General features: G+C 40.7%; 1 protein-coding gene across 1 annotated transcript in view; it reads left to right on the top strand.

The window, feature by feature from the left end:
• The window catches only part of PHEX (phosphate regulating endopeptidase homolog X-linked), a 272,352-nt gene that overhangs the window by 89,568 nt on the left and 158,374 nt on the right, over positions 1-24,410 (top strand). Inside the window, exon 10 of the mRNA XM_036746177.1 lies at positions 9,719-9,812. Coding sequence (XP_036602072.1) covers positions 9,719-9,812 — 94 coding nt within the window. The remainder of the gene's footprint in view (positions 1-9,718; positions 9,813-24,410) is intronic.

Below are 24,410 nucleotides of genomic sequence, written 5' to 3'. Positions count from 1 at the left end.
TTGATCAATGATTTGCTCAGCTAGAAAAAGAGTCAACATTAGAACCCAGATTTTCTTTGCCAACCTTTCTCAGACAAGCGTGGCACAACACAATGAGTGCTGGATTAAGAGTCAGAGGACCTGGGTTCAAATTTAGGCTCTGTCACTTGCTTGTCAAAGGATGTTAAGTAAGTCACCTCACCTCCTTTGCTTCAATTTTCACATCCTTAAAAACGAGAGGGTTGGGCTAGACAGGTAGCATTTATAGGGCATTTTAAAGATAGTAAAGCACATGGATATTAGCTCATTTGATCCTCAAAGCAACCCTGGAAATTAGGTGCTATTATCTTGCAAATGAGCAAACAGAAGCTGAGAAAAGTTAAGAGACTTTCTGGGGGCAGGGGCAGGAGGAATCTAACGATAACAAGCCTGTTTGGGAGGACTCAAACTCAGGTCTTCCTGATTTCAAATGTACTCTCTTCACTGGGCCACTGAGCCCATGATCTCTAATGGCCTTTCCAGCTCTAAATCTGTGATGCTATGAATCCATCAGACATTATTATACAGTATCTGGAAGCCCTTGGTTAGCTCTCATTTACCTCCTAGGGAAAGTTTATTCTGATTTACCTGAACACAAGTTCCTTGAGGGGTAAGACAATTCCTTTGTTGTGTAGCACAAAGTCTAGCAAAACTAAACAAAACAAACACATACTCATTTAAAAAACTATTTATTTTAGGGGCAGCTAGGTGGCGCAGTGAGTAGAGTCAGGAGGACTTGAGTTCAAATGCGACCTCAGACACTTGACAAGCTTACTGGCTATGTGATCTTGGGCAAGTCACCTAACCCCAGTTGCCCTGCCTTCCCCCCTCCAAAACAAAAATAAACAAACAAATAAATAATTTATTTTATTCTGAACTTAATAAATAAAACAAGTATTTCTATAACATGGCAGAATAGAAAAAAGAAAGATGATTGTGCATGAAGCTGCAAGTCTGTTATGTACAACTTGCTTTCCTTATGTATAATATATATAATACACATATATTACATGTATAATATACAATAGACTTATCATGCAACTTTATTTTTCCCCTGGCCCTGCCCCAGCCCTAAACGTGGCTTCCATTAGACACAAACGTGTATGTGTGTATATCTATATCTATATCTATATCTATATCTATATCTATATCTATATCTATATCTATATCTATATATGTATATGTATGTGTATGTGTAAGATCATTCTATACATCTTCAGATAGCATCTGCATTTGTAGTTAATTTGGTTATTTATATTAGTCAAAATGACTCAGTCACTCAAAGTTGCTCTTCAAACAATATTGCTGCCACCGCATACGCCGTTCTCTTGGTCCTGTGCATTTCACTCTTCATTATTCAGTGCAAGTCTCTCCATGTTTTTCTAGGATCATCCATTTCATCATTTCTTGTAGCCCAGTGGTATTCATCATGATTGTATACAACACCTTGTTCAGCCACTTGTACACAAACATTTGTACACATGTACGCTGTCCAAATGGAAGGGTCAGGCTATAACTGACCGGATGTCTAGAGGAGAAGAGGTATAGTTTAGAGGGAAGAGCACTAGACTGGGTGTCAGGATACAACTAAAATGGTGGAACTGGAAGGGATCTCAGCCATCATTTAGCCCAAACCCTTTATTGTAGAGGTCCGGAGAGAGGGAGTGATTTGGATCTCTACTCTTAAATAGTTACATCACCTTGAACAAGTCACTTAACCTCACTGCAACCTCAGATCCTTTGCCCATCTCATATTCTTTGAAACACAGCTAAGACACATTTACTCTTCGTATGGCAATAGAGCAACTTGATTTTTAATTTAATTTTTAGGAATTTCAGTGAGAAGCTATAGCTCTCCCTACCACAGTAATACTTTAGCACTCAATGAATCAGTTTCTCTTCGTTCCTGGGGATGCTCTCATCAGCTGCAAGCTAGTAGGAGCTTTGGGAAATTGTATTAATATAGTTTCTAAAGGTGTCTAATTTACAACCAGTGGCTAGACTAGGCCCTGAGAGAATTCGATGTATTAGAAAATTCATCTGTATGGTAATAATGATTATACTTTAGATTTTCAGGGCTCCTTTTATTTTAAAGAAGGACAAAGAAAGACAGTGAGAGGATAGAATGAGGGGGGATTTTAATCTGTCAAGATTATAACTTGAACAAATGTAGGCACAGTGAAGTTCAATAGGAAAAACACAGGCAGAAAATTTACCCCAGAGAACCATATAACATGCATCAAAACTTTAATCTTAAATATGTGTGAAAAATGCTTCTGTACAATTATGCATCGGCCAGGAGCAGGTTCAAAAGAGACAGAAAGAGGTAGGTTCTGTGTGTTTCAGTGAAATTCTTATTCTCTGTGTATCACCCAAGGTAATGGTAGGACTTTACATTTATCTGGCAGTTTTGCATTTCTCATCTTATTTTGTCTTCATGAGAACCTTGTGTCTTAGACAGAATGAGTATTATCATGCCTGACTTACAGACAAGGAGATGGAGACGGGTAAGTGACTTTATTAAGGTCACACAGACAGTTAGTTGTAGCATTGAGACTAGAACCTGGATCACTCGTCTCTCAGCCCCAGGATTTTGCTGCATGGTATTCAACTACTATCTGTGTTGGAAGTATGGCAGAACTGAGGACAGATGGCGCCTTGACAAGTACTTATCTTGGTGTTCTGAAGTCACTCTATCGCTTGATCAATAAGCATTTATTAATACCTGTCACTAGGCTCGTTGGTGGGAATTTTTTGTTGTTGCTTAGTGCTTCAGTCATGTCAAACTCTTTGTGAACCCGAGGACCACAGCACATTGGGCCATTCTGTCCTCCACTATCTCCTGAAGTCCGTTCAAGCTCATGTTTGTTGCTTTCATGACACTATAGACCCACCTCCTCCTCTCCTTCCCCTTACTTTCAGTCTTTCCAAACATCAGGGTCTTTTCCCATGAGCCCTGTCTTGTCCTTATGAGGCCAAAGTACTTAAGCTTCAGCTTCAGGGCTGATGGCAATACAAAGAATGAGTATTATTACGAGTAACCAAAGTATTGTAATGAGTATACAAAGGTAAAAATGAATTATCAGAGACATGGAAAAGACTTTTATGAATGAATGCCGGGGAAAGTGAGCAGAACCAGAACTATTTATGCTAAAATATCAATACTTATTAAAATGAACAACCGAAAGGCCCAAGAGCTCTGATCAATTAAGTGACCAGTCACTATTTTAGAGGACTGATAAAGAAGCATGCTGCTTACTTTGTGACAGAGGGACGCTGGACCAATATGCAGAGTGAGAGAGGCGGTTCTGGATGTGACCGATGTGGGAACATTTTGTTTGGACTGTGCTTATGTCATTTGGAGGTCCTTCCTTCTCTAGTTAGGTGGTGAAAGGGGCGGGGGGGGAGGAAAGGCCTGATAATTGGAAATATGTACATGTACATATATATATACATACATAGAGAGAGACAGAGAGAGAGATGGAGAGAGAGAGACAGAGACAGACATGGAGACAGATGCAGAGACAGAGAGTGATGGAGCAGACCTGAGATTTCATTATATAGGGAACTACCATATGAGGAAGTACCCTTTATGGTGCGGGTGGGAGATGAGAGAAAGTTATGCAGGATGAACTGCAGACCAGCCAGGCTGGACTTAAGATTATGTGAAAGGCGAAAATGTATAATAACCCTGGAAAGTAGATTGAGTCCATGTTGTGAAGGATTTTAAATGCCAAACAGAGGAATTTGTGCTTGATCAGAAAGACAATAGGAAACCACTGGAGTTCACCGAGCAGAGGAGTGACATAGTCAGACCAGTGTTTTAGAGAAATATCCTTGGGCAGCTGAACTACATGGACGATCATTTTGAGAGCGGAGAGGTGCGGGACAGGGAGACCAGTGAGGAGTTTACTGCAATAGTCTAGGCAAGAGGGGAGGAATGCCTGATCTAGGTGGTGGCTTTGTGAGTAGAGAGGACGGATGGGAGAGATGTCGTAGAGGTTGAGTGGAAGGGAAGGGGTAGGAAAGGGGATAAACATGTATATACCACCTACTACATGCCAGGCACTGGGCTAAGAGCTTTACCAGTATTATCTCATATAATATCTCATCGAGTACACAAGATTTGGACACTTTCTAATGGATCCAAGTCTCCTTTGATCACTACAGTGATTGTGGTGGCAATGGCTCTGGTGGCAGTTGAGCAACAGGTAAGATGGTGAATTGAGGAGAGAGATATCTTGACTTTGGTGAATTGAATCGACCATTCTGGTCCCAAAGGTCATATAGTGGCTGGAAAGTGGGTACATGGGTAGGGAGAATGATGCGTGGAGAAGGATGTGGCTCCATCAAATGTTGCTAAGAAGAGGTTTGAGGATTGTACACATAAGAGAGACCCTTAGGTTATAGTGGAAAGAACCCTGTGGACTTGGTCTCGGAGGGCTTAGGTCTGAGTCCCCAGCTCTGTCTCTTACTAGCCATGTGACGGTTTCCTTACCTGTAAAATGGGAGTACCAACGAGAGGACTTCTTTCCTCACATGGTCTTCAGAAGGAAAGGGCTTTATAAATCATAACTAATATAATTGGTGAATTGCTGTTATCATCAGTTTTCTCTTTTTTTGGGGACTGGTGGTTTCATTGCTATGAGATGAGAAAACTGTCCATAGCAATGGAAATCTGTCCCTGCCCTGCTACTAACAGATAGTTTTAGAGAGTTACCAGGGGTGCTGAGAGTTTGATTTCTGGTCAAAAAAGCAGGTTAAATACTCTGTCCAAGGTTTATCAGCCACAATATATCTAAGTATGAACTTGAATTCAGATCTTCCTGACCCTGAAGGTAGTGTTCCTTCCACAAGGTCATCAATTCTACATTGTGTGGGATGAAAGACCCTCACCAATTAAAAAGTTAATTTATAATAAGGAGCTATCTCAAGGTGGGAACAGAAATAAATTTTATTCAGTTCTTGAGAATAGGGCATCCCTTGCCAGAACAGATCTAGCAAGGGAGGCAAAATACAAGGGGCGAAGCGTCAATAATTATACCTAACACAAGAGAATTCCCACCCACCTCTGACCCTTCTCACCATTGGCTGGGAGGTGGGCTTACAATCTGAGCACAAAAGCTAGACAAAGAACCGGGAGATCGAGGCACAGAGACTCCAGTTTCCATTCCCTTAGTTAATGATTACAACTGAGGTGACATCTATAAATCTGAAGAAGGAGAATAGGATAAGGGTAGGGGGAGACCCTCTCCATTCTCTTACAGTACTTTTACAGTAAAGGAAAGCAGGTCACAGTGACCCTGTTCTTACTGAGCAAATCTTTAAACCAGAACCAGGAGAAAGAACAAAAAGTTTCAGGGTAAACTTTCCTAGAGGCTGAGCCATCGGACTCCCATGGTCTCAGAATTTTTACACTTCCCTATTTCCCTATTTCTTGATTTTTAAACATTTCTTAGTATAGATATAGATATATATTTATACATATCTTCCCTGTGAAGTCTTCACATTTTATTTATTTCACACATACATCTCTACAAATCTGACTGGCATAAAACTTGAATGAAACCTATGGTTGCTGCCCTCAGATTCTCACAGACACAGCCACCCGTTTTTGTTCATTCATTTGATTTTTACCATTTTTAATCTCCCAGTCATTGTGCAGAGCAAATCCCATTATTTTTAGGACAAACAACAGGTTTCTCTCAGTGTTCTACATGGGGGCTTTGTGTAATTTATGTAATTATTTCTCAGTATATAGGTATCTATTTTTTCCTTTCAAAGTGATCTCATGGTGGGTGGAAGGGGGATGGCCTGCATTTAAGCCAGTAAGGCATCATATGACTCATAAACCACCACCATCCCTAAGGCAAAACCTGCTCTCTCTGAGGTGAAAATGATCTCTCCCTCCTCAAATTCCTCTTCTAGCCCTTTGCCTGGACCTGTTTTGCAGGTGTGTCTCATTCTTCATCATAACATAAACACTTGTGCCCTTGTCCCCACATTCAACTATAAGCTCCATGAGTCAGTCAACCAACATTTAGTGAATACCTACTATGTGCCAGGCACTTTACTAAATTCAGAGAAAGGCAGAAAACAGTCCCTGTTCTCAAGGAACTCACAGGACAGTGTGGAATGTACCTTTGTATCTCCAGCAGTGTTTTGCACATGGTAGATACTTAATAAATGATGACTGAATTGAAATGAATCGTCTTTTTCTACTACACTTCTCAGGCTTTAAGGTTGCTTTTCACATCCATTTTAACCTGGGGACAGTCTCGCTTTGCCCTGAGGCTTGAATGCCACCCAGAGCTAGTTCATATTGAGACTGTCCTAAGAAGCCTTTTTCCTTGCATTGGCCTTAAGTGAACCCTTTGAGATTCCAGCATATCCTTCCTCTCCTTGGCCTACAGTCTGATCTAAATAAAAAGTAAACACACTAAAGAAGGAAGACTCCTACCAGTCTGAGGCTCTTAAACACTGCTCAGGAAATGGTTGTTTGTTGACAGTGTAGGTCTCCCTGTGTGCCTGTCTCTAATAATTGAGTATTCTATGAGGAAGCAGCCTCAAAGGACCTGTGCATGGGAGTCATGCTTTGCCGGTTTTTAAAAGTATTCAAAATGAACATTGATAACCAGGGACTATTACATAAAAAACATCGGATGCCCTAGGAAGCGATCTCAATGGTATAGTTTTGTCTAGCACTCTCTTCTTGGGTGCTTTGGTTTTCCATTACTTTATTTATTACCATTGGGGGAAATAACCATGCTGCTGAAAAAGCTTTTTTGAAAAAAAATTATAGCGATTTTTATTGACTATTGCTGAGCTTTTTTATTTTTTATTTGTTTGCTGTAGCAGAGTATTAGGTTACAGTGACTCAGTCATTAGGGTGATAACTGCTGCAGACATGGTAATATGAGCTCTCGGAAGTTGTGCTGGGTGGGATTTTCTTCTGATATTTATAACACACTGAGGAAACTCATCAGCTCCATGTCTGACTGGGTAAATATCCTCATACACCATATGCTAGGTAGCACAGACCTTGTTATGCCGCTACGTTAGCGCCACCCTGGCTATTAATGTACCCCATACATCATATTCTTTGCCCAGATGTATTCTTCAGGGTGTATTTGGCTCTGTGTGGATGGTCTTTATTGAACCAGCAGCACAGCAGAGTGGGAATGCTGGACTTGGAATGAGGCCGTGGGCCTACATCCTCCCTCTGACACTTCATAGCTACGTGACACTGGACAAGTCTGGTCTTTTAGGCCTGAGAGGCTGAGGCAGTTCTCTGAGACTATAAGTGATAAGCGGATTGCAAGTTGAACATTTTATTATATGTGTTCATAGAGGAAGTACCCTAATTTGTACTGTAAAAAACCACAATTGACCCAGCCGCATGATTCAGGCCCTTTTAGCCCCTTTCTCTCACACATAACCACTCTCACACTTAATCCATCTTCCCCACTTAGAGACTGTAATTCAGTTGTTTTTCCATCTTGTCCAATTTGGGGTTTTCTTGGCAAAAATACCGGAGTAGTTTGCCATTTCCTTCACCAGCTCATTTTACAGATGAGCAAATGGAGGCAAACAGGGTTTAGTGACTTGCCCAGGGTCACACAGCTAGTAAGTGTCTGAGGCCGGATTTGAACTCATGAAGATGAGTCTTCCTGCCTCCAGTCCTGACACACTATCTGCTGTGTCATCACAGGTTCAATTAACCAATGAACCAATCAGCGAGGATTGATTAGGAATCTTCTTTGTTCCAAGCGTTGTACTAAGCACTAGAGACCCAAAGACAGAAGTGAAATAACACTTACCCTTAAGGAGCTCGCATTCTGATGAGGGAGCCAATGTACCTGTGTGTACACATGCGTATGTGAACATCTGTGCATGTTGTTTCATCCATGGAGTGTAAGCTTCTTGTACATAGTGACGGTTTCATTTTTGCTTGTGTTTCCAATGTAACACAGAACCTGTGCTTGTTGCTCAGTCCCTTAGTTGCGTCCATTCTTCATGACCCCGTTGACCATACTGTGAGACAGAATCACATCTGGCTTCTTGGGCAGTATCGCGAGCATCTCTTATGAGCCGTGTTGTTGTGGTTGTGTCCAACACTTCATGACCCTGTGGACCATAGCATGCCAGTGCTGTCCATACGGTTTTCTTGGCAAAGACACTAGAGTGGTGTGCCATTTTCTTCCTCAGCAAATTGAGGCAGACAGAGGTTAAGTGACTTGCCCAGGCTTACAAAGGTAGGAAGTATCTGAGGCCAGATTTGAACTCAGGTCTTCCTGACTTCAGATTCAGTACTCTGTTCACTGTATCATAATGCCTGTAATGTAAGGATGCTTGCAAGTTATCTAGTCTGAGCCCACCTAATTTATTATAGAAGAGAAAACGGAGGCTCAGAGCAGTGGAGGATTTGAAGGCCTGTATCATGCAGCTAGGTGGTGCTCAGGGCAGCCAGGTGGTGAGGTGGGTAAAGTGCTGGGCCTGGAGTTAGGAAGACTCCTCTTCCTGAGTTCAAATCTGGCCTCAGACACTTACTAGTTGTGTGACCTTGGGCAAAGTCATTTAACCCTGTTTGCCTTAGTTTCCTCATCTGTAAAATGAGCTGGAGAAGGAAAAGTCAAATCACTATGGTATCTTTGTTAAGAAAACCCCAAATGGGGTCATAATGAGTTAGACATGACTGAAGAATGACTGGACAGCAACAAATCACAACGTTTTCTCCATAGTATGAGCTAGCACATCTTGGAATTAAATTTAAAAGGTTAGAAAAAGATCGTATGCTGGATCCAGTGGCCTGTTCGTGATTCTTAAATACAGTCTTTTTAAAATCTGAATTTATTTTAATTTTTAATGATCATTTTCTCTCCCTCCTACTCCCCATCCCCTATGAAAAGAAAAAAAGAAAAACAAAAGCCTTGAAACAAATATACCTAGTTAAGCAAAATAAATCCCCACGTTGTCCATGTCTAAAAATATGTTAGATATTATCAGTTAGTCAGTCAACTGACATTTATTTAGTGCCTGTTAGGTTCCATGCAGTGTGCTTGAATTTTCTTGGGTAAATATTAAAAAATTAATGTTATCATGTGATAGGTTGAATATCCCTTCCAAACGCTGACATTTGTTAGTGCTAGAGATACAAAGAAAGACATCTAGGAACTTACAATTCAATGGGGGAGCCAAAATGTGGAAACAAAATCTATACAGGAACAAACTATATGTGTGTGTATGTTTATATGTCATATATGTATGTATATGTGTATATATGTATATGTGTATGTATGTATATATGCATATGTAGTCTTTAACCCTATCCAAAGAGGAGGTCTATTAAAGTGCCTTTAGGAAACAGCCTCCTGAGGCCCAAATGTAGGCTAATTACCTTCATTTTCAGTCCCATGACCACAGACAAGCTACTTAACCCAAGCCAATAGGTTCACAAAAGTATCCTAAAGAGTTAAATTGGGGAACTCAAACCAGGACTGGATTATTTGTTTGTTTGTTACATTTATTGAGCCTGAACCATTTAAAATCACTTTTCCCACCTGAGGCGAAAGTTCTGGGCCCCTCGTATGAAGAAGTATGGTGGCACTTCTCCAGGAGGGATTTCCGGGGTGGTCTGCAGTACATTTGGCCCCAAGTTCAAGTACAACTCATGTGTTTCTGTCTCTTTCATGTTTAACAGGACCATTGCCAACTATTTGGTGTGGAGAATGGTTTATTCGAGAATTTTAAACCTTAGCAGACGTTTTCAGTACAGGTGGCTTGAATTCTCTCGGGTAAGTATAAGAAATTTTTATTATGAAGTCATAGTTTGAATATCCCTTCAAAAAACTCACATTGGTTAGCAGAGTCAGTAAAAATGCATCTTTAGGGATTTTACTGAAGAAGTATTAAACTCCACACAGCAAGCTGACATGTTATAATTTATCAAGGACAATGTTGAGGCATTTTTAGAACTATATTTGGGGCCTTTATATTTGGTTCAATGACAATTTATTAAATGACTATTGAGAATGAATGAAAGAAATAGCATTTATTAAATATTAGTGTACCAGGCACTGTATGCTAGGCACAGGGGATACAAATATAAAAATGCCTCTATCATCTTGTAATAGAAGGAGTAAATATATGAGGGAGTGATAGCCAGGGAAGGGAGCTTTGATTTGGAGACTTCCAGGGATGATGAGTTGAGCCACATGCAGTTGATTGTCATACATTTTCCAGGAGCAATGGCAGGATTGGTTTAATTACTGTTGGGGAGAGGGGGAAAGAAGGGCCATGTACTCAGTGACAGGATTGATGATCTATATGGAGAGGATAAAGTGAATTTGTGCTCACTCACCAGCTTGGACAGCTCTGCCCTGGAATAGCATTCTAAAACTGAGTGGCTTGGTACCTCCAGGGAAGAGGAGGGGGATTGTGTGCGGAGGTCCAGGGTCTGGAGGAGTCAAGGTGGGGAGAAAAGGAGCAGCAGCAGGGTGGATAGTAAGATTAGTACGTGCAAGGCACTGTGGAAAAGGCTCTCTGTCCTTTTAGTCTCTTCTTCCTAATGATTTTACTGTGAAAGAACTATTCCTTATCGATCCACCAGTTTGTTAGCATTTCTGAACATTAAAGAATAAAGGTAGATTTAAAAAATAGGGGTTAATGTTCTTTTTTAAGTTTAAAAATTATATTTAAAAATTTTAAACTTAAGTTCAAAATAAGAAAAGAAAAAAGAAACAAACTTAAATACTAAAACTAAAATAATACCAGATAAGAAAAGAAAAAAATCACAGCAGAATGTGAAAGAGGATGCAAGATATACAGCAATACATTTCCATTTCAAGAAAGCCTCTATATTAAATATTATGCACTGTGTTGAGAACTATTCATCTTTCTTTGCTTCCTTCTAAATTTTCTTTTGCTCTCTGCTATGCACTTTTTATTTTGTTCTTTTTTCCTGCTCCCGCCCCGAAGGCTACAACTATGTGTATACATATGTATGTGTATATATAACATATACATACAGTATGTATATACATACATATGTGTATACATATGTATGTGTATATATAACATATACATACAGTCATATGGACAGACATACGCTAATGCACAGACATGTATATAGACATAGACACAGGAAGATATACATATTCACACAGATACCTGAACACATGTATACTTACACATACATATACTTACTCACACATATACTTGGATATCTACAAGCAAACTCATGTAGAGACATATACATTCATATCATCTATGTAAGACCATACTATACTTCTCTGTCCTCTGTTTCTCTGAGGGTGGATAACTTCTTCCTTCATATGTCCAAGTCTTTCCATATTTTTCCAAGTCTGCCAGCTCATCATTTCGTACTCCGCAGCACTATTCCAACCTTACAGTGTCTGGTTGTGGGATTAATGTTCTGGGGAGATGTGTACACATCAGACATAACCTATAGCTTCAATACATTTGTATCTCCTCGCAGAGTTGCAGGGTCAGATTGGTCCCGTGGCACCAGTTTGTCTGACTGGGTTCTGTTGGAGGTGTTCAGATCCAACCTTAATCTCTTTTGAGACCTCTCTCAGCCCTCAGTTTCTACTCTCTCCTTTCTTCTCACTTGAACCTATATCCCTGCTTCCAGAGATCTTCCCTTTTCTTTCTGAGAATTCTGGTTTGAAGATTTATATTATGCAGAACCTGAAAGTATTTGGTGTCTTCTCAAAAGTCTTTAAAGAGTAAAAGCCGACAAACTTAAAAGTTCCGTTTACTTGTTTTCTTTCACTTTTGATAGTTATAATTAAAAAATAAAGTTAGATATTACTTAACAGGAATAATAATGATAATAATGCCAGTGATGATAATGGCATTTCCTTAGTGCTTGAAGGTTGGCAAAATGCTTCACCCTTATTATCTCATTTGCTCCTCATAACAATTTGAGGGAGGCGTCGTTATCTTCATTTTGTGAAGGAGGAACTTGAGGATCAAAGTCATATCAGAATCTGATAGCTATCTATTCAAATTCTGACTATATAAACCAGGCCATACAAGTAAGTGACACACATCCGGAAGAAAGCAATAAATGCATTAAAAATTTAGTAAGTGCTTCCTCTATAATAATGCTAATTGGCAGTAAGTCACACCTAGCACTCTAAGGTTGGCCCAGTGCTTTGCATACCTTATTTCATTTTCTCCTCATCATAGCCTTGTGACATAAGTACAATCTGGCACTTGAATTTTATGATGAGAAATCTGAGGATCCAAGAAATGAAGGGACCAGCGCAGAGTTATACAGCTTGCAAATGGCTGAGATAGCATGGGAATCCAGGTGTTCCTGATTCAAAGTTTAGTACTCTCTCTGTACTACCTGCATATAAATAAAGTTGAACAATGACAGCCTCTATTCTCAAAGAGTTTCAAGTTGATTTGATGGAGAGGGATTTGTGTGTGGGCAGCTAAGTGGCACCGTGGATAGAGCACTGGGCCTGAGATCTTCCCAAGTTCAAATCTGGCCTCAGACACTTGTCATGTGTGACTCTGGGCCAGTCACTTAACCCCATTTGCCTCAGTTTCCTCATCTGTAAAATGAGCTGGAGAAGGAAATGAAAAACCATTCTAGTATCTTTGCCAAGAAAATTCCAAATGGGGTCAGAAAGAGTGGTGCATGACTAAACCATGACAGCTACGTGACATATATGTATGTTTTTTGTTTTGTAATTATGTATAGTTATATAGAAATTGTATAGAAATACAACATATTTATATATCATATATAACATGTGTGTATACACACATATGAGTTCAGGAAACATCTGTTAAGTGCCTACTATGTGAGAGGCACTGTGCTAAGTCCTGGGGATACAAATAAGAAAAAGAAAGCCAGTTCCTGCCCTAAAAGAGACAATCTAATGGAGGAAGACAATACATACGAGGAAGCTGGAGAGCAGGGGAAGGGGGCAGGGGACATCTTGTTGCCTGGAGTTGAGACCAAGCAGAGGTGCATGACGAGTATTTATGTACGTATGCTTATTACAAGGCAGAATGTAGTAGGGGCAATGGAAAGAACCTGGAGAAGTTCTATGAACAAATGTGAAGAGGAAGAGCTCACTTTTACTTATAGTTGGGGTAGGTAGGGGTAGGGAAGGAGAGTTTCATTGGGGAAAAGGCTTCTGAGCTGGCCCTTGAAAGAAAAGAGGGACCTTAACAGTCAGAGAACAAAGAAAGTGGTCAAGATGGGAAAGGGCAGGATGGATGGTTTTGTTGTTCACCTTTCTTCTCTAAGAGAACCATGACATCATGCTAGTGATATCTTAACTTGTGCATGAATTGGATTTAAGTGAGGCAGAGTTGAGCAAAGTTGTCAGCCTCACTCTGTCCTCCAGATTCATCAGAGTCCAGGGCCAAGACAAGAGTCAAGCTGACTGGTTGCGGAGGTATTAGTTGACCTTGGCCTTTCTAAATTAAGGTCTTTCCCAGGTCTCAGTTTGTCTGAGGCAATGTCAATGACTAAATGCTAGGTAAGAATTGAGACAAAAGGCAGCCTAATTTACCATCACAAAAATATCAGTCTGAGAGTTGAAGACCTTCAAACTTTCTGGCCAAAACAGAAAACAGTTGTTACATACACTCATTCTGAGCCATCAAAATCTAAACAGTGGGCCACAGAGGCTTGGGCTGGGGGTTATCATTGGCCATTCAATGAAAGCCAGAGTGATTTGGCTTTCAAGGTTTAGTCAAGTAGCTCCATTTGAAAAACAATGGGCTTTTTCTTTCTTTTTCAGAGCTATAGTTCAAGAAATCATAAATGAAAACTGCACAGGACAAAGATAATTTGTCCCAGCTTAAAAATAGAATAAAAATTTAAAAAAGAAAAACTCTAGCTCCCAAACTCCCAAATATGTTACAAAATATAACTGACAAAATATTATACTCCTATGGACAGAACACCCACATGTAAGGATATGATACCCCAAGTGGAGAGAGTGGGAAAGGAGAAGGAGAAGGAGAACAAGGAGGAGGAGGAGGAGGGGGAGGCAGAGAAGGGGAAGGGGGAAGAGAAGTCCTTGATGACCTCCTTGTCTCAAGGGAAAGCCTAGTTTACGTGGGTTTGAGTGACATGTTTGTGACATCGGAGGCTTTTAGAACACGTGGGTTTAAGTCACGTTTTTGTGACGATTTTAGGTCATGTGGGTGCATCATGTGTGTGACTCACCTTTGACCGTGAACAAGATATATAAACCTAGAGGTTGGCTTTCTTTTTTGGAGCTCTGAGCCACAGCAGGAGTGGTGCGAGATCTAGGCAAGCCGTTGTTAGGAGCTCCCCAGCTTTGAAGAAAACCCAGATGTTGATGCTTCTCTGGTAACTGTATATTGTGATTTTGTCAGACAGAAATCTGTCTGTTGATTTGTGTTTATTTGCTCTGTTTGTATTTGCTCTGAAGCTCAGGGTGCTGACTTTTCTCCCTGAGATGAGTGAATGATATTTGTATGTTGGATCGAAGTAAGACTGTTAACCCCTTAACGTCGCTTTCCTTAGTAAAGCAGATCCAAAGGACCAGGGCTTGCAGCATTCTTGTGGTTGGGCTCGTATTGGTTTTTCACCCCCACAGCAGCTGCTGGTCAGATTGTTGAAACATCATAGTACCTCCTTCCCAGGATGGTTGTGAGGTTCAAATGAGATAATATTTTGAAAGTTTTTTGTAAACCTTAAAGTGCTATGTAAAGAGCCCCGTGTTATTGTTATCGTTAAACTTCCTGCCCTTGAGGAGCTTCCATTCTATCCATCCACTTAACAAAAAGTTTGTTACTGCTGAAAGATTTTTTGCCACACAAAAGGGTTAAATTAGGGAAAGAAAACAGATCCTGTGTGTGCATATTTTAAGATGCGTGTAGGAGATGGTGACCAGATGTTTTCCTTCACCACTAAGGATAAAAGGACAGCCGGTAAGTAGCAAAACATTGAAAATTTTAGTTAAATGTAAAAGCAGAATTTTCTGAGGGTCAGTATTGCTAAACCTCAGTTGGATTGTATTGTCAAAGAAGGCTGTGGAATCTTTTTTTGGTGGACATTTCAAAATGAGCATTTATTTTTGTCCATCTGTGATAGTTTGTATGATCTAAGGATAGGTAGATTAGAGGTGACTGAGGCAATCTGCTGTGGCAAAAATGGTGCTAGACTAGAGGCAGTGTGATAAGGTGAGAAAGGTGAGAGGAAGAAGACTTGGGTTCAAATCCTGCCTCTCACAATGTGACTTTCAGCGAGTGACTTAACCTCTCTAGGCCACAATCTTCTCAGCTGTAAAATGAGGGATTGAATTAGCTGGGCTCTAAGATCTATTCAAAATCTGTATCTAGAAGCAGCTAGACAGAGTGCTAGACCTAGAGTCAGGAAGATCCAAGTTCAAATCTAGCCTCAGAAACTTATTAGTTGGGTGACCCTTGGCTAGTCACTTACTTCTATCTGCCTCGGTTTCCTTATTTGTAAAATGGTGATGGTAGTAGCACCTACCTCCCAGGGCTGTGAGGATGAGGTATGGTTGTAGTGTTTTGCAAACCTTAAAGCATTGTTATAAATAGCTATTGATCCCAGTAATCCCTAGAATAAAAAGCCTTGGATTTCAGTCTTGGCTCAATATATTACTAGCTGGGAGATGGGCAAATCATTTATTCTTTCTAAGCTTCACTTCACTGTCCTCATTTATAACATGAGAATGACTCTGTCGCAGGACTGTAGTAACCTCAGATGAGGTTATATTTGGGAAAGGATTTTGTAACCTTCTGAGCCACAAATGGGGGGGGGGACATTGGGATTTTGTTCCAAGGCTTTTGACAGGGCTTATAGTCTCACTGCTTAGAAATGAATGAATTTAGCAAAAAGAATGAGTTAAAATGGGAAGCTCCCAGATGGTGGCCTCACTCTGAATGAGTTCTTTCCCTGACCAAACCATGCTCTGTGTTCTCTCTCTCTCTCTCTCTCTCTCTCTCCCATTCCATCTCACTGTGTCTCAAGGTCTTTGCCATGACCCCACCGCTCCCCCTTCCCAAATTAAGCACACTTACCCAAGAAGCAAAAATTGATAATTGAAGCTCTGACAGCCATAAAATGTTATGATCGGCCCCTGAAGATCCCAATTTTGCAAAACTTCTCTATCCTGACAACTTCATGGCTGCCTTCACTTTACGTCTGGCCTCTCTGCTCCTCTTCCACCTCATCTCTACTCCTTAGAATCCTTGGCTCCTTTCATATACTCAGTTTACACCCCACCTTCAGCGTGAGGCCTTTTCTTTCTCCTCTGAACAGCTTCCTTCAAGGTTCCCTTGTTTTACTGTTTGGGTTTTGTATATGCCTGTACATGACCGTATTATTGCTCCTTTTCCCCATGTCCCTTAGGATGTGAAGTTCTTAAGGGCAGGAATTGCTTTGCTTTTGTCTCTGTATTCTTCTAGCATCATGCCTGACGTATAATAGGTGCTTGACACATGCTTACTGAATGAATGAATGAATGAAGTGATTTTTGCTAAGATCACACCGCCAGGTATTGGTCTCCCCCAAACTGTTGTAAGTTTTACATTATATAGAGTTCAAAGAAGGGTACAAAGACATGACCAATTGAATAGCCTCCATGTGGGCAGTTTCCAAAAAAAGTACAAGCATACAGACTACTGCACTTAAGCAGTTTCCAGATAAGGCATGTGGATTGCTTGAAATGTATATCAGCAGGTAAGTCTAAACATTCAATAAAATGTGGACAAAGTTAAAACGCAAGTCTAGGGAGAGGTCCAAACACAAGTACTCCATTAAAATTTATCATGATGAAAAGTTATAACAATATAAAGTTATAAATGGTCATTGCTTGTGTTTAGGATTTGCTAGGATTTAAAATCAGATTTTCCTGATTCCAAGCCCAGCATTCAATGTGTTCTCCATTTGAAAATAAGCCCCTGCTTTAAAATAGCAGGGGCTTATTTTGATTTTGCTCTTATATCCCCAGGACCTAGTACAAAGTAGGTGTTAAATAAATTTTTGTTGATAGATGGACTCCAGAGGCTACAGGATTTACTTGGGCTGTATGTCTAGCTATAATTCTAAAGCCACATCTCTATGTATTATCAAATTTGATTTAGAAACTTTCTGCCTTGTTTAGAAAAATTTCTTTTAAGGATTACAGAATTTAGAGTTGAATGGGTCCTTTGTCATTGTTGAGTTGTTTTTCAATTGTGTGCGGGGTTTTCGTGGCAAAGGTACAGCAGTGGTTTGCCATTTCATTCTCCAGTTCATTTTACAGATGAGGAAACTGGGGCAAACGGGGTTAAGTGACTTGCCCAGGGTCACACAGGTAGTAAGTGTCTGAGGCCGAATTTGAACTCTGGAAGGTGAATCTTCCTGACTCTAGGCCCAGCACTTTATCCACTGCACCATTTAACTGCCCTGAATGGGTCCTTAGAGATTACCAACCCTATCTTTAGAGAGGGGGAAACTGAGTTCAGGAGAGGATGAGTAGCTTGTCCATGATCACACAGGTAGAAAGGATAAGCCAGGGCCAGAATTCCAATCTAGGTCCTCTCACTTCAAATTCAACGTTCTTTTTCTTATTCTACATCCTGCCAGATTGATAAATGTTTGTATCTGCCATTTGCTTGGTTACTGAGAAATATTTTGTTGTAACAAGGACACATTATAAATATTTTCTGGGTGGGAACTTTCACAGCGACTCTGGGGATCTGACTCCCCTGAGTAAACCAGAGCTCTCTTCTTGGGAAGAAGCCAGCCACCCACGAGCCCACCCTTTGCACTGTAAATTTCAGAGAAACAGTAGAAATATCTTTGATTGTCAGCGTGGGGAGTTCCCCCACTGGCAGAGAAGTCAGCTTCTATGACTAGCTAAGTCAATCCTAAACTGATGCCTGAAAGATGAGAGTTTAATGACTTACCCAACCTCCCACAGCTAGTAAGCACAGAAGTTAAACCCAGCTCTTCTTTATTCGAAGCTCAGCATCCTCTTTATTACACCGGAGATTTCATGCTATTCTGAAAATCTTGTCACGGGGGAGGAAGGCATAAGGCAGGAAAGTTGGGATGGAAAAAGGGAGGAGAATGCAATATCCTCGACTGTCAAAACATTTTCCTTTTGGTATCAACATGACATTTGGGGGGATGCAATATTTTTTCCTCTGATATTTTCTCTGGCTCTGCTGCAACCCAATATGGGCTGAATCTGGCAGGATGTTGAATTCAACAACAGAGTAGAAGTCGATAAGTATTCCTATCTCATAACTAGAAATAAATTATTTTTATATACGTATGTTGTTTAATTAATAGGTTTTTTCCCTGCTTTGACTCAATGACCACTTGTTTAGGCTTTGCTAGAGAGTCAATCAGATGATCCCTAATATTCTTCCAACCCAGAGAGTCTATAATTTTTTGATACACTTATCCTTGGTAGAAAAAAATCTTTTGTCACCAGGAGGATGCCACTGAGCAACTTAAGATGGCTGGGCAGAGAGTCACAATTATAAACTACATAGATAATTGGAGACCCAAAATTCATTTGCCTTCAATCATCCACATATTTCAAATGAATTTTCTATCATTACAAATTATTTGCATAATTAATGCCAAATTATAATTTTGTTATGATTTATTCAGATTATTTTGGAGTTAGAGACAACCTAAGTAAAACCTTTGCAAGACCAAATCCTTTTAAGACCAACTGAAACTGTATTCAATTTTGGTTCATTTGGGAAAAAAATACTAAGTGCCTACCAGGGGCAAACTATTGTGGCAGGTCTGGAGGAATTTTCTTTCTAGGTCTGGACCTCTAATTTCTATTGGTTCAGGGAATTCTCTCTAACTATGGGGCAACTTATCTGGAATTGATAGCCTTAGAAAGTTATCTAGGGGATACTGAGAGGTTAAGTGATTTGTTCAGGGTCACACAGTTAGCCAGAGGCAATATTTAAACCCAAGTTTTCCTGTTTCTAAGGCCATCCTTCTATCTGCTATGCCATGCTGCTTCTCACTGGTAGAAATAAAAAGTTTAAATTAGACATGGCTTCTGGCTTTGTGGGACTCACTCCTTAGTAAGCTCAATTTAGAAATACACGGGCAGCTTGGTGGTACAGTGGATAGAGTGCCAGGCCTTATGTCAGGAAGACTCATCTTCCTGAGTTCAAATCTGACCTAAGACACTTACTAGCTGTGTGACCCTGGGCAGGTCACTTAACCCTGTTTGCCTCAGTTTCCTCATCTGTAAAATGAGCTGGAGAAGGAAATGGTGAACCACTCCAGTGTCATTGCCAAGATAATGCCAAATGAGGTCACAAATAGTTGCACATGATTGAAATGACTAAACACCACCAACAAATCTAGTCATGTTACTTAGGAATGATGGCATTTGTAGGTTGAGATTGCTCTAGTGAAATTAGTGGTGAATGTGTTTGTGTATTTTATCTGGCAAAACGACAAGGAGCGGTTTGAAACAGCATGTCAAACTCAAAAAGTTCGTACTGTTTAAAACACTACAAGATGGCATTACCCACATGTTTCCTTTCAGAAGGGGCAGTTGTTCAGGGTGATAGCAAATCCCTTGTCGTCCTTGGATGAAGCATACCATGATGACGATGACAGTTACTGAGAGCCATAGTAAGTTTATGAGCTACTAATCAGAGTCCACATTTGTAATAAGCCCAGCCACAGTCTTAGTGACTGAACAGCTGTCCTACCCTAGTCCTAAGAGGAACACAGTGATCATGACCCATCTCCAAGTCTCCCTGAATGGTACACTTGCCAGTCTGGATAGTTCCCATTCATACTTGCTCTTCACCTCTGGGCACTTCCCTCGCTGGTGTTCTTGGCTCAACAGGAAAGGGGTTTCCCTTTCCCCTGCTGCAGGTTGTAGGGGTGGTAGACCTTCCCTGCTGACTGTAGACTTGTTTGCAGTGGCTGGTATTCACCCTCATACCGGGACTGCAGCATGGGTAATAAAGATCACTTGGACGAGCTGAGACCAGTGGTGTTCAAGACTGTGCTTCCTCCTGTTTAGACCCAGTTTCCTGGCTGCAATGAGTAGCTTGGCTTGGTGAGTGGCTGTGATAAAGTAGCTGTCATGATCCTGATGAGGTGCTTGAAAACCACCTGGAAAGCAGAACAATAAGCTGATAGAGTTACCATCAATTACCAAGCAGGGTAGGCCTGGTGTCAGGCATTCTTTTTTTTAAAATTCATTCATTTATTTATTTTTAGTTTTCACTATTCATTTCCATAAGATGTTGAGTTCCAAATTTTCTTCCCCTTCCCCCTACCCCAAGACAGCATGCAATCTGATACAAGCTCTACATATACATTCATATTAAAGGTATTTTCACATGTGTCATGTTGTAAAGAAGAATTAGAACCAATGGGGGGGGGGGAGAGAGAGAGAGAGAGAGAGAGAGAGAGAGAGAGAGAGAGAGAGAGAGAGAGAGAGAGAGAGAGAACAAGCAAATAGTATGCTTCGATCTACATTCAGACTCCATAGTTCTTTCTCTGGACATGGACAGCATTTTCCATCATGAGTCATTTGGAGTTGTCTTAGATCCTTGCATTGCTAAGCAGAGATAAGTCTATTGAAGTTGGTCATCGCACAATGTTGCTGTTACTGTGTAAAATGCTCTTTTGGTTCTGCTCACTTCACTCAGCATCAGTTCATATAAGTCTTTCCAGGTTTTTCTGAAGTCAGTCTGCTCATCATTTCTTATGGAACAATGGTATTCCGTTACATTCATATACCACAACTTGTTCAGCCATTCCCCAATGGATGGGCATCCCCTCAATTTCCAATTCTTGGCCACCACAAAAAGAGCTGCTATAAATATTTTTGTACATGTGGGCCCTTTTCCCATTTTTATGATCTCTTTGGGATACAGACCTAGAAGTAGTTTTTCTGGGTCACAAGGTATCCACATTTTTATAAGCCCTTTGGGCATAGTTCCAAATTGCTCTTTAGAATGGTTGGATCAGTTTACAACTTCACCAATGATGCATAAGTATGCCATTTTTTATATATCTTCTCCAACATTTATCATTTTCCTGTTTTGTCATGTTAGCCAATCTGATAGGTGTGATGTGGTGCCTCAGAGTTGTTTTGATTTGCATTTCTCTAATCAATAGTGATTTAGAGCATTTTTATATGACTACAGATAGCTTTAATTTCTTCATCTGAAAACTTCCTGTTCATATCCTTTGACCATTTATCAATTGGGGAAAGATTTGCATTCTTATAAATTTGACTCAGCTCTCTATATAGTTTAGAAATGAGGCCTTTGTTAGAGACACTGGTTGTAAAAATTGTTTCCCAGTTTTCTGATTCCCTTCTAATCTTGGCTGCATTGGCTATGTTTGTGCAAAATCTTTCCAATTTAATGCAATCAAAATTATCCATTTTGCATTTCATAATGTTCTCTATCTCTTCTTTGGTCATAAATTCTTCTGTTCTCCATAGATCTGACAGGTAAACTATTCCTTGCTCTCCCAAATTACTTGTAGTACCACACTTTATATCTAAATTGTGCACCATTTTGACTTTATCTTGGTCTATGCCTAGTTTCTGCCATACTATTTTCCAGTTTTCCCAGTAGTTTTTGTCAAATAGTGAGTTCTTATCCCAGAAGCTCGAGTCTTTGGGTTTATCAAACAGGTATTTATTATCTATTATTATAGTCATTGACTACTGTGTTTTGTGTACCTAACCTATTCTACTGATCCACCACCTTTCTTAGGCAGTACCAAGTAATTTTGATGATTGCTGCTTTAGAATACAGTTTAAGATCTGGTATGGCTAGGCCAGTGTGGGGCATTCTTAAGGGTTTTCCAAAGAGAACTGCATGGAGAGATAGTCCTGTTGACCAGATTCTGGTTTTGCACAAGGATCAGTGCTAGGGCCTTGCCTCAACTGAGCTCGGTTTGTTGACATGGTTCAGCCAACTATTTTAATGTTTTTTTTCTTTCATATTTCCCTGAAGACTTGGTGATATTCACAATGTAGCTTCTCCTGTCTGCTCAGTCTCTTTTCTACCTGGATGATGACCAGACCTGTAAAATGTGTCCCTCTGTCTGAATCTATGATCAGTGGGACTTCAAACCTGGGGATGAGCTCTGTGAGCAATTTCTTTGTGACAGTATTGGTATTGGCCTTTCTGCATGGATAGGCTTCTGTCCATCCAGGGAGCATGTCCAGTATATCCATTATAACTTCCTTAGGGGGGAATTCAATGAAGTCCATCTGGATATTAACAAAAGCTCCCCAGGGCAGGGAATGAGCTCCTGGGGTGGTCTTAATTCTAATCACTGGATTGTACTGCATGCAACTGTGGCATTGTGGACAGATTAAGTTAGCAGATTGTGTGAGCCCAGGTACTTCCCAGTCCTTTAGGATTTCTTCCACTACCCTGTTTGGAATGGACAGTGGGAAATGAGGAGTGGAGAAGAGCACAGGGATGACCTCATGACTTTGTTTGGAGAACAAGATACCAGTGTCATCCAGAGCCAAACCCAGCTTCCTGCAAGTTGCTTGCATGGTCTCACTAGGGTTTGCCTGAGCAGTCACTAGGTGGCACCAGAGAGATAGAGGAGGGCCAAATGTCACAGAAACCATGAAATGAGGTGGTCAGAGGAATGTGCCTCTTGGCTGCTTCGTCAGTGGTGGGCACCTCCTTGGCTGAGCATGTATGAGTCTGGAATTTGCGAATAGCAAAGGAAGAAGGGAGCTGTATGCCTTGCAAGAGGGCATTAACATAGGCAGCATTGTGGGTGGACATTGCAGCCACCATTACAGAACCTCTGAGCTTCTTCCAAAGGTGGCCAAAGTCATGCACTACCTCAATCTGCTATCTGTGTAAATAGTGTCCCTGTGCAAAATGGCCACCCTTCCCAAGAGTGACCCGGGCAGATGAGCTGCCAGGCAAAGATTCTGAAACTAAAACAACAGTGGGGGAGCAGACAGTAGACCTGGATGGGAGATTCCCCTTCTTATCGCTAAACCAGGAACCATCAACAACTAAGATGTGGTCCAGGTTATCAAGGAGAACATCCTAGAAGAGGGGCCAGGGAGGAGAGACTTATTGACAGACAGGATCTAGGGGGATCAAGGGAAACATGGCCGGGTGGAGGACAGGGTCTTGGGAAAGGGTGACTTTTGGTGAGAAGCAGAAGCTCAGAACTGGCTAGCTGGGAAGGGCGGGGGTGGGGTAGGGTGGGGTGGGATAGAGAGTTGTTAGAGCAGGAGAAAGAGAGATTTTGGGTGGTCTCATGTTGTAAAAGCTGCCAAATATCATGTAGGAGTTGCACCAGAAGGGGGTGTCCAAGGACCAAAGATTAGACTTTCTCTATAGCTAATTTGGGTAATTATAATAGTCAAAATGACTTATTTGCTCAAAGTCATTCTTATCCAGAGAAAGAACTGATAAATAGAAGTATGTATAGGATAGTTTACACACAAACACACACACACACACACACACACACACACACACACACACCCTTATCTATGTCTAAAGGTAGACATCTCTAGAGTGGCGGAGGGGAAGGAAGAAAAAAAGGAAAACAAAAGAAATTTACATGATGACTATTATATATTTAAAAGGAATAGCAAATTGTGAATAATTAACAAAATTGTGAATATTAACAAATCACATCCTCAATATGATTTCCATCATTTGTGATGCAAAGGTTGATGCGCTTTGCAAGATTCATGTGAACTCGATGCAGTAACTCCATGTTGCCATCAATTTTAGCACTTTCACTATGTGTTCAATCAAGTGAGTTGCATCTGTGATTTTCGTTGAGTACACCTTCTCCTTTAGAATACCCCAGAAAAAGAAATCAAGGGGACTAAGGTCTGTTAATATTCTAATTAAATAAAATGTTGTTGAAAATTTCATTCATTTTCATTTCTTGAAAATGTGCATTTTTGCTTATGTGTCCAGACATTAGGGACACCCTGTAGATTTGCATTTTCATGTGCAATTATCTTTTTTTTTATTATACTATACTATGGAAATATTTGTTTTATTCCATAAGGACTGGACTTTCTCTACCAGGGCTGCAGCTACAATGTAAGGAGTCCTTGGCTGCTGGGTCAAGGTGGAAGATTGTAGTAATCTACAGACTGAACTCCTGAGGCAAATCCTTGTTTTTCATGAAAAAAGAGGATGAAGGACTTGTTAGGATTGGAGATCCCTAGGGTAGGAGTAGCAAGGCGGGAGTTCCAGAGGTGAACGAGTGTCTCCTGTGTCTCTAGGGACTATGGGAGCAGGTAATCTAGGATATCCTTAGTGGTAAGTTTCTTCCAAAGGCTGTACAATGGTGGAATAGTCTGGGATCCACAGTGGCAGTAGCTAGCCTTGTT

This window comes from Trichosurus vulpecula, chromosome 2, assembly GCF_011100635.1.
Source record: "Trichosurus vulpecula isolate mTriVul1 chromosome 2, mTriVul1.pri, whole genome shotgun sequence".
In the NCBI taxonomy this organism is placed as follows: domain Eukaryota; kingdom Metazoa; phylum Chordata; class Mammalia; order Diprotodontia; family Phalangeridae; genus Trichosurus; species Trichosurus vulpecula.
Note: the sequence above shows the minus strand (reverse complement) of the source record. Positions and strands in the feature narration are given on the sequence as shown.